Below are 11,747 nucleotides of genomic sequence, written 5' to 3'. Positions count from 1 at the left end.
TCCAAGAAGGGACAACCATACACACCACTTGCAATTGTCCTGTCCAAGAAGGGACAATTGATTCTCTGTAATAAGTAAAACAAAGAAGGGGTAAGCTCACGGAGTTTTATGCTGTCGGAACAGTGATTGTATCAGGCAGAGCAAGAGTCAGTGCAACTAGGTCTCTGATCCTGGGGGGCGGTTTATCCGTGTAAATATTGAAAAAAAAATGTAAAATAATGCTAAAACTCCAAACCATCAGCATAGTAAACATGTATACATCAGGATGTACACAAAGAAAGAATCTCATAGGTAAAACGGCGAAAAAACAAACCATCATAATCGAATCTCAAAGTAAAAACGATGAAAAAGAAATCATCATAATCAAGGAGAGAGATGGGGGGGTGTGTGCTCAGGGGTAGCCCCTGTAGCGAGGGTAAGAGTGGTCTTCTCTGTTGTTCCGGAAGGCGCAGCAGCCAATAGAGTAGACGACGATGAGGAAGATGAGGAAGACGATGTTGACGACCGCCACCTTCTTCCAATCCTTTTTCAGGTTGGCCAGCACACCCGCCTTGCACGAGTTACAAACGTAGCACAGGGCGCTGGGCTCGTTGCTCCATGCAACGCAGTCGGGATCGGCTGAAGCCGACAACCCTGCTGTCTTGGCCCAGTTGGTGGGGCTCACGTATGTGAAGTTGCAGGCTGTTGGTGGTTTGCAGCATCCAGACTGCACAAAGCCAAAAAAAAGACGCAGCTCAGTAATCAATCACTATGCATATCTCTACAAAGAAACCTCCTAAAACACATTATTAAAGGAAATGTCAGAGACTGAAGAAGGATGTGGTGGAAAAAACAGTTGAATTTTGTTCAGGTATTGGGAGTAGCCAAATAGAGGAGAATAAAACGCTATTTTAGACATAATCAAGAGCTTTCAGTAAGTAAACATGGCGAGGGAACAAGTATATAAACTCAATAAACGACAGTTATACAACAAAAATATAAGAAATTTAAATAGGAGGGGTAATGTGATTCTTTCTACAGGACAAAAAGGAAAACCGAAAATCCAACATCTAATTTGAAACACAGACGAATCTGTTTCATTTACCGCCTCCTTCCACACTCCAAGAATTTAATGGGCAAAGAGGTGGGAAGAGAAACTAATACGTTGGAAGTTTTTCGGATTCAATCTTGGGGAAAAAATATATTTTTCGGATTCGATCTTGGGGAAAAATATATGTCGTAAAAAAGAAAGAATCTACAATTAGAAACTGGCTGGCTCTCCTGCATCCAATTACATATTTCATTTTCATAACTTAAAGTGTTAAACAGAAGACTAGAAAAATACTCATCAGTTAAAAAAAAAAAACCTCAAACGTATCGGAGAAACAATGAAAAAGTAACCAAGAAATCCCATGAAAATTTAAATGGCTTGAGAACGCCCAAAGGGAAATATAAACATATAAAATAAGAATGCCCAAAATCGCAGAAAGCTTTTATCAGATACGGGTTATTTTTCTCAAATTTTATCATGCAGAGTTCTATGTGCTTGATTTCACAGGAAGAGACTCTTAGATCGTCCGATTCTGAGATGTGGGTTGGTTTCTATGAGGTTTAAAAATAGACCCTCTACAAATTTTCATAAATATTCAAGCTGAAAAATTCATGTTGATTTCATTGAAAAAACAAGATCCAAGTATCGTTCTCTCACAGATGGACCATTCCTAACACATCACATCAGCAAGGTCGGATTTGCTAAAAAACCCTGAAAATATTGTTCTCTTGTGATAGGAATAGGATCCTAGCTTTGGTAGGCACCTGCTCCCCACTCACACATAAACATATGGTTTCTTCAAGGAAAAAAGAAAAGAAGAGGACCCTTCTTAGATTTCACCAAGAGAGAGAGAGAGAGAGAGAGAGAGAGAGAGAGCATGCCCAATTACCTGGATGGGAGAGAGATTCTGGGCGTAGAACTGCTCGGCCGGCTCGCTCATCCCGCCGGTCAAGCTATCGCAGACCTTGCTGTCCTGAAGGCAACTCGCGATCTTCTTCCAGTTCTTGGAGTTGTCCACCCTCTTCTGCAACCAGTTGGAGTAGTCTCCCAGCCGATACTCCTTGTACCCACGCCCGGACACCACCTGCCCCGCGCCCTTGTTGGTGACCACGAAGGCGAAGACGGTGAAGCAGAAGAGCAGCACAATCAGGAGGAACATCACCAAGAGGTAGACCCACAGGAGCCAAGTGACCCTGCAGCAGGCGCCCACGAGCCCCGCCAGAGACACCACCAGCAGGAACACACCAAGCGCGATGATGGGCTTCTCAAGGAACTTCTCGCAGTCTGTGCTGGCCCTCGTGCTGAGCCATATCCCACCCCCCAATATGGGAATCGAGAGGAGGAAGGTGACCAAGTTCAAGATGCCCACGAGGTTGTTGCTGATGCGAACCATGGCGGTCACTCGTCGTCGATCGCAGAATCAGGAGGGAGCAACCAAAGAGAGAGAGAGAGAGAGAGAGAGAGAGAATGAAGACCCTTTTCTCTTTCACAGAGAAGGAAAGGCAGAAGAGTCCCCTCTCTGATGCAGTTGTGGTTGTGGCCCTTGTGGGTGTTACGAGTGTTTATACATGAGAATTGGAGAAGTTTCAGAGAAGAAAAACGGGGTACCCTTTTGCTTCTGAGAAACTTCTTTGGGCTTAACGTCTACGCGTGATATAGGCTGTCCTTTATTCTTTTTTATTTTTCTTCTGCAACTCGCAAGTGAGAATGCGTCCAAGTTTTCTTAATCAACGGTTTGTCTAAAAACTTTTAACCCGTCGAAGTATCCTGATAATAGCAACATTAAACTTAATTGATATCAGGTGCGATGTGATTGCACACTTTAAAAAGTTAAAAAGTATGCTGCTGCACCTCATCACCCACAACCATCTACCGTTGGGCCTCACATCTGACAGGCTGTATTTTACAGATGCTAGGTGATCAGGTGCAGCAGCACACTAAAAGTGTGCAATCACATTGCACCTGATCCGCCTTTCATTAGCATTTAAGCTAAAATTTTAACATGATGTTCACATTTAACTTAGGTTGTTGCTTACAACAATCGGGTCGAGTTGGCTGGTCATGTTGGCGGGTCAGCATACCTCAACATGAACCCGACCCGTTTATTAAACCGGTTGGCTGTGGCAAACACGAACCTGACCCATTTATTAAACGGGTAACCTGACACGACCCGGTTAACCCGTTTAATAAACGGGTTGGGTCGGGTAAACGGGTTGGCGCATTGGCAGATTGTGTTGACGGGTGGGTCAGGATCGGGTAAACGGGTTGGCGGGTCAGGTTCGGATAAATGGGTTGACCCACCTGCCTAACCCATTTATTAAACGGGTCAGCCGGGTTGAGAGGTTGGCATACCCCTAACACGAACCCGACCCGTTTAATAAACGGGTTAGGCGAGTCGACTAGTTTATAACACGTCAGGTTTTGCCACCCCTACTTATAAGAGGAGAACTTGTGCCGTTACGAGTTTTAACTATATGAGGCTTGATTAGCTTTAGCATTAGCGCTTTTTTCCTTGATAACTGGAAAAAACGGCGTTGCTCATAGAGTTCGAACTCTCGACTTGTCGCCCCCAACAAATGAGTGGAGCGCTATCCCCGTAAGCTTTAGCATTATGAATTTGACTGAATGACTTCAGCACAATATTAATTTCTCAATATATATGACACGTTGAATCTTGGTCATTAAGTTGTTTGCCTAATTTAAAAAATTATTTAAAAGGATCTGTATTGTTATTAGGTTGTTTTATGGTTATAATAAATTCCAAGAAAAAGAGAGGGAGAGAGAGAGAGAAGGTTGGTCACTTGGTTAGTGTAAAACGCGTTGGAAGTTATAGTGAGCGTGGCTACAATGTTGGTCAAATCCTTCTGTTCGTTTACTTCCGTTCTTGGAATGGACCCCAGATCATATTCAATGCATGAATATGAGATTTAAGGCATTAAATGCATATTTTAAGCTTTTTAATACATCAGCTCAATGAATAAAGATCTCATGACAAGTTTAGTAATGTTGCAAAACTGATGTTTTAGGTACCTTTGCATGGAGAGCCAGGCTGAAGCGTGTTTCTTTGTTACAAATCAGTGTTGACCGTTACCAACGGGGGCTGCTCTTGTTTGGCAGAAGCAGTTAGTGCACGTCACCTTGTGTTGGGAGGTTGCATGTTGGAACCCCAAATGGTATGGTGGTAGGGGTCTGCCTAATCTTAGCTTTCTCTATAGAAAAAAAAAAAAAATCAATGTAGACCGTTTTGTATGTCTTTTGCCTCAAGGGTAAAACTCCAGGTAGGGATGGCAGGGGAGTGGGGAGAAACGAGCACCCACCCCGCCTCACCCCATTTGGACCGGGGATGGACGACATGAAACAGGGATGAAGGTTAAAATCAAAACCCTTGTGGGATGAAGGCGGGGATGGACTTATGCTGTCTCCCACCCTACTCCATTCTCAATTCTTCTTTAGAGATGGCAATGGACTGGGGATAAACAGGGCCCCACCCCACCTCGCCCTGTTTGGATCTAGGATGAAGGCAGAGATGGAGGTTAACATCTAAACCCGTGCGAGGATGGATGCAAGGATAGAGGTTTGGATTTTAAGACAAGGCGGGGGTGGAGACCTTGTCCCCCACCCTAGTCCACTGCCATCCGGTGTGTAGCTAGGGCTGTCAACGGGTCAGATCAAGGTTGACCTGGACCCACCTATATAATTAATGATTGGGTTCAGGTTCAACTTTGGGTTTAGTTGGGTCACGAAAATGGAATCTCAAACCCGAACTCAGATAATTTCAGAAATTTATTTCCGCTGAAAATACATATAAAGTACTCATGATTGGTCAGGTACACGGAAAAAAATCCAGATCAGGTTTGGTATCTAGCAAAAATCATAACCCAAACCCAGCCCACATATTGCTCAGGTCGGGTTCAGGTCAGCACTTTTCATGCCCATACCTGAAAATTCAGGTTCGGATAGGGTACCCAGTACAAACCCAACCCATTGACAACCCTATGGGTAGCTTGCCAATAGGCCAAAAGTAAGGTGTAATTCTCCAACGCAAGGGACTTGGGGTTTTTACACCAATAAGCTCACGAGTGAAGTGGTTTTTGCCAGATTATAAAAAAAAAAAATAGAAAGTATTGGTTACATCTTGAAAATGATCAAAACCAAGGTTGTTAAATGCGATGAGGCGAAGCGAGGCGTTGAGCCTGTTATGAAGCGAGGCGTAAGCCTCGAGGCATTGAAGCGTAAGCCTCGGAGCCTCCAGGACCCCCTCGGTGCGCTCTCCAACTGGAACGCCTCCTCCTTGCTGGTGCCCTGCGATTGGCGGAGACATCGTGCATCGTCTGCATCTCCGACCACGTCACCGAGCTCCAGCTCCCTCGCCTCTGCCTCCAGGGACCCCCTCTCCCCTCAGCTTGGCCTCCTCTCCGGCCTCCGGAAGCTCAACCTCCGATCCAACCTCCTCAACGGCACCATTCCCCCCTCTATCGGTCGGTGCTCCATCCTCCGCGCCATAATCCTCCAATCCAATGCCCTCTCCGGGATGCTCCCGTCAGAAATCTTCAACCTCACCGAGTTGCAGATTCTCAATGTCGCCCAAAATCTCTTGACAGGGAGAATCCCCTTTGGAGACCTTCCGGTGAGCCTCCGGTTCCTCGATCTCTCGTCTAACTCACTCTCTGAAGAGATTCTGGCCAATGTGTCTGCATGCGTACTGCATCTGCTCAACCTTTTGTTCAACCGGCTGATCGGGGAGATTCCAACGAGTTTTGGAGAGAGTGGCTTGACAAAAACCTACTTCAAGGAACCATTCCGATGTCCCTTGCCAATTGCTCCCTTCTTCGTCACCTCAGCGTTCGGGACAATGACCTTAGCAGCGAGATTCCGGCAGGGATTGGCCGGCTTCCAAACCTTCAGGTTCTCTCTCTCTCGCACAACAACCTCTCCGGCGTGCTCCCATCCTCGCTTTTCTTCAACGCCTCCGGCTCCTCACCGCCACTGCTCAGAATCCTGCATTTTGGGATTAACAAGCTCACTGGCATTGCTCCGCCAGAGAACAATGCGACTGGCGGGGTCGCAAGTTCGCTGCAAATCCTCGACCTTCAGAGCAACATCATCGATGGCGAGGTTTCCTTCTGGCTGGTGAACATGATGCGTACGCCTTAGATGCGAAGCGTGCGCTTCAAGACTCAAACGCCTCACTATAGCGCCTCGCTGCTTTTTGTTTAAGCTTTGCCTCTGAGGCGTACGCTTCAGGTACTGAGGTACGCCTCTCACAACACTGACCAAAACTCAAAAATACTTCCTACGTAGTTCCAAGGTTAGCAAACTCGCTGAGTCAACTTCGTGAGTTGGTATGAGTTAGGTACCACACCAGTGACGGTTTGAGAATGACTCATCTAGTACGTAAACCCGTGTTCAACTCGATAGGCCTGAACCCGCCCACTTGCCATGAATCAATCAACTTAGCCTAAACCGTCCCAATTGAGACATTTAATGAGTTTAGTTTTTAAAAGTTTTAAGACTGAGAAGGAAACTAACACAAAGATGGTAAAGCAGCCAATTTAATTCTCCTTTCTTTTCATTAATGCTTTGGATTCTCTCAATGCCATGCAACAAGCATATCTCTCTCTCTCTCTCTCTCTCTCTCTCTCTCTCTCTCTCTCTCAGCAGATTCAAAGTCTAGTTACCCAATGAGGGCAAAGCATGGCTTCCATTGCATCTTTCATTAATACAATCTGTTTTATTTTTTTCATATTCTCTTTATTTATTGAATATTTTAAATGTAAATTATTTTATAGATAATTTTTTAATATTAAAATTTTCTCGAGTCGTCCCAGTTGACTCACCGGTTTACAAATTGGACCCCAAACGATTTTTGGCCGAGTTACCAGTTGGACAACTTTGTGTGGTTCTGTTCGTGCTCATCTCATAAAAAAAAGGTTAGGCAAGCCAATCACGAACAGCTAGTGTTTGGCGCGACTCAGCTCAATCGATACTGCCAACACTGTTACAAACACCACCTTGCCACTTATACTTCTCTTTTATCTGTGTGCTTGGTTTGGGTGCAAGTAGGGCTGGTAAACGAGCTGAATGAGCAAAGCTTGGACTGTTCAGGCTCGGCTCGTTATAGGTACATTCCACCTCGACAAGCCAAGCTTGGCAAGCCAATCACGAGCTGGCTTTTTTTTCTAATTATTTTTAAGTAGTATTTAACTTTAATAATATATAAAATATACATATAATATATAATACATATTGTATATATAATAAATGTATAAAATATATAATATATAAGTTTATAATATTTAAAAATGAACCTATACTAGGCAAGCTGAACTGAGCATGACATATTCATGCTCGGCTCATTTACCTAAACAAGTTGGCTCGTAAGTTAACTCACCAAGCCTAGCCCAAGGGCGAGCTGCTCATCTCGTTTCCCAGCCCCAGGTGCAAGGGGTATCATGAGAATGCTCATGCTCGAGTAGAAATTGCAGAGAAAAAGGAATGAAAAAGTGCATTGGGAGTGTGTTAAAGTGTGAACAATCATACCTTCAAAATCCAACTCAGATGCACTGGACCATATGCACATGGACACCATGGCCATCTAACTGGCATGTTTCAAACCTAATCATAGTTAGTTGGTTGAAATTCTCATATATGACAAATTAGCAACTGACAACTCAGTCTGGTGGTCACCCATTCTTTTGTCCTCTACCATCACCCTCACATCTCCTCACCAATACCGGCTCCCAAACATAGCCTTAACAATTTCACCATCTCACCTAAGGGACCAAGTTCGACGAGAGCCCCATTTTGTAGAGTGGATCAGGTTAGGAGCACTACTAACGGAGTGGGGGCTGGGGGCGGGGGCTTGGATGTCATTCATCCATCCATGTGATGAACAGCAACCCAAGAACCTTCATGTTTTGCACTGTTTTGAGCTGTTCATTCTCCTTGCTGTAGATGCTGTTAATCTAATTAAATCACGTACTGTGTTGAAACTTTTTGTGGGGCCCATCAAGAATGAAGCTATTCAGCCATGGCTTACCCTAAGCAATTCATCACATGGATGATCAGCAACCAAGAGACCTATGATGGAATTTGTAAGTGCCTCTCGTTGGATTTAGAATCCGAGAAAACACTTTATTTGATCGTTCGTGTTAAATTATTGAAAAGAACATAAACGATAATGCGAAGCATACCTTAATTCATTGATGCTCCGGTGGATCATTCACGAGTTTGATCTTTCAGAACCTCTATATGTGACATTTCCTTTTTTTATAAACCTGATGAAAGAGGGACAATTTTTTTTTAATGAGAACGCAAAAGAGAACAACCACTATATATGGTTTTGGATACCATAACCTAATTGTAATCACCTTATAGCTTATTTTCAATTTAGCTAATCATAAAATAGAAAATTGACAAATGAGGGCACATGAGGTCTCTATAAATAATAAAATCATACTCTATGAGATGTCATATAGCCCAACCGTATAAGATTATTTTATATAGGCCTTAACCTTAGACAATTTATAATATGTGATTAAACATATGTACGCCCATATGATTTATCTAACAATCTTTCACTTGGGCCACATATATCACCTTACAATCACACATTATAACTTTACGAGCTCAAAAAAACATTGTCTTATTAGATGTCATCTCTAACAATCTGATCTATTGATCATGTCAACATAAAACCAAAGTTGCCTTCATTATAAACATTGCAATTAGACACATCAATGATCACGTATATTGATATAACCAACGACATAGATCAAGTATGGATGTGAAGCATAGAAATTACATGTAATGTGATACAAAGATACCTATTTCCAAATGATCATGCTTTATTCTTTAGTGAGATCATAACAAATGAGCACAAAATGAAACTGAAACCTGAACTTTATATTGAAGTAGTAAAATAAAACTTTATTATATCATACAACATTCAAATACAAACTCTCACTAAACCAGCATATCATTAAATGATATAACACTCATTCGAGCAGTATGCTCGTGAAAGACCTTAGGTGGTATACCTTTGCGAAGCAGATCTGTAATCATGAAATTTGTGCCAATATGTTGTATAGATATCTGACTATTTTACACTCTTTCTTTAACAACAAGAAACTTGATGTCAATATGCTTTAACTTCAATAAACTTTTGTTGTTGTTGGAATATAACACTGCCGAATTATTGTCACAAAACAACTTTAGCGGTCTTTCAACATTATCCAAAATCCGCATTCCAGTGAAAAAATTATGTAACCATATTTCATGATTGGATGTCTCATAACAGGCTACAGACTCTGCTGCTATAGTGGAAGCTGCAATGAGTGTCTCCTTGGCATTCTTCCAAGAAATAGCTCATTTGACCAACAAAAAAACATAACCTAACATGGATTTGCGATTGTCTTGGCATCTGGCAAAGTCAAAATAAGAATACCCAATAATCTCTAACTGATCTGACTTACTGGATGTGAGCATGTAATCTTTTGTTCTTTACAAATATCGCATAACCCGTTTGGTTGCTTTCCAATTATTCATACTTGGGTTACTTAGATATCTACCTAACATCCCAACAATGTATGTTATATCCGAACGTGTACACACTTGAGCATACATAAGACTCCCTACAGCAGAAACATAAGAAATCTTTTCTATATCCTTAACTTCAAATTGGTGTTTAGGACACTAAGTGAGACTAAACTTGTCTCCCTTAGCAACAGGGGTGTCACCTGATTTACAATCCTTCATGCCAAATTTATCAAAAATTATTTTGATATAACTCTTTTATGATAATCCAAAAATACCCCGAGAATGATCTCGATATATCTGAATTTCTAATACAAAAGAGGTGTCACTAAGATCTTTCATTTCAAATTTCTTTATTAGAAATCTCTTAGTTTCGTGCAATATGCCTATATCATTACTGGCAATTAATATGTCATTGAGATACAAAACCAAAAATATATATATACCTCCACTGAACTTATGGTATATACATTCATCAACCACATTTATCTTAAAATCAAATGAAAGGACAACTTGATGAAATTTATAACACCATTGATAGGAAGCCTGCTTAGGTCTATAAATGATTTTTTATAATTTACAGATCATTTTTTTGCATCATCTGAGACAAAATATTCGGGTTGCACTATATATATTGTTTCATCAATGCTACCATTAAGAAATGCATTACATCCATCTGATGTAACTCCAAATCATAATGAGCCACAAGTGCCATCATAATTATGAAAGAGTCTTTCGTTGAAACTAAAGAGAAAGTCTTTGTATAGTTAATACCTACTATTTAAGTAAATTCTTTTGCAACAAGACGTGCCTTATATCTTTTCACATTACCCGTTAAATCCTTCTTGGTTTTAAATATTCATTTGCAACTAATGGGCTCCGTACCTTTAGGTAATGCGACAAGATCCTACTTTTAAGAGTTAGAACTTTATATAGCTTGATTAGATCATCTTCTCTTAAGCCAGTGTCACCCTCATGTTCTTGAAAAAAAGTAGAATTATCATTCTCCTATCTCTAGTAGATTTTCTTAATGGCACTTATTCTTGAAGGTATTACTTGAGGTGTTTCTTAAGGTTGTTGAGTTTGTATTCTAGAAGAAAAAACTTGATTTTAGATAAGGAGATCATGAACATTGCATTGTTCTAGATTTGTTTAAATAATGTCAGAAATTAAAAGATTTTTCTTTAAATGCAATGTTTTTTACCTTATCACTCCCCCCAAACTCAGCATCCTCAAATAAACAAGTGTTTTTTGTCTCAAAAAATGACTTATTCACAGGGTCATAAAATTTATAAGCCCTAGATCTTTTAGAATACTCAACAAAATAGCAGCTAACCATTATTGAATCTAGTTTCTTTTCATGTGACCTATATTGCCTAGACTCAGTTGGATATTCTCAAATATGAAAATGCTTCATAATAGGCCTTTTGTTTGTCTATATTTCATATGGGGTCTTGGTTACTACTTTAATTGATATCATGTTCAGTACATAAGCTATAATCTTTAGTGTTTCTCCCCAGAGAGACTCTAGTAACGTAAAATGAAAAATCATACTATTTACCATATCCTTTAAGGTTTTGTTTTGTCTCTCAGCAATACCATTCATGCTAAAAGTGGTTGGCATGGTGTACTGAGAGACGATACCATATTCCTCTAAAAATTTAGCAAAGGGCCCTAGACATTGTTCACCTGACCCATCATATCTATCATAGTATTCACCATCATGGTCAGATTTGAAGGTCTTAATCATTTTTTCAAGTTGGGTTTCAACTTCAGACTTAAATTATTTGAACAAATCCAAAGACTTTTCATAAATCAAATATAAGTATTCATAACGTGAATAGTCGTCTATGAACGTAATAAAATATTGTTGACCATTCTAAGAAGTCGTAGAGAATAGTCCATAAATATTTGTATAAACTAGTTCTAAGACATTTGTTCTTCTATCATAACATATTTTTCTTATGTTTGTCCATTTTTCTTTTATACATTCAACACAAACCTGAAAGTTGAGAAAATCAAGAGAGTCTAGAATTTCACTTGTTATAAGTCTTTCAATTCTTTGTTAAAAAATGTGACCTAAGCGCTTGTGCCATAATAAAACAGAATTCTCATTGGCTAATTTTTGTTTTATACCACGTGAACTTGAATGCAAGGTTTCATGATGGGAGGTAAAGATATC

The 11,747-nt window shown here is 40.7% G+C and overlaps 1 protein-coding gene across 1 annotated transcript; it reads right to left on the bottom strand.

The window, feature by feature from the left end:
• Nucleotides 1-216: 216 nt before the first annotated feature.
• LOC149834996 (tetraspanin-8-like) lies at nt 217-2,719 on the bottom strand. The gene is made up of 2 exons (XM_090011645.1): nt 1,920-2,719; nt 217-706 (listed from the first exon to the last, which is right to left on the bottom strand). The coding sequence occupies exons 1-2, from the start codon at nt 2,421-2,423 to the stop codon at nt 392-394; spliced, it is 819 nt and encodes a 272-aa protein (XP_089867771.1). The 5' UTR covers nt 2,424-2,719; the 3' UTR covers nt 217-391.
• Nucleotides 2,720-11,747: the final 9,028 nt, after the last annotated feature.

Source organism: Nuphar pumila, chromosome 6 (assembly GCF_984573655.1).
Source record: "Nuphar pumila chromosome 6, dmNupPumi1.hap1.1, whole genome shotgun sequence".
Classification (NCBI taxonomy): domain Eukaryota; kingdom Viridiplantae; phylum Streptophyta; class Magnoliopsida; order Nymphaeales; family Nymphaeaceae; genus Nuphar; species Nuphar pumila.
This window is presented reverse-complemented; position numbering and strand designations above follow the sequence as displayed.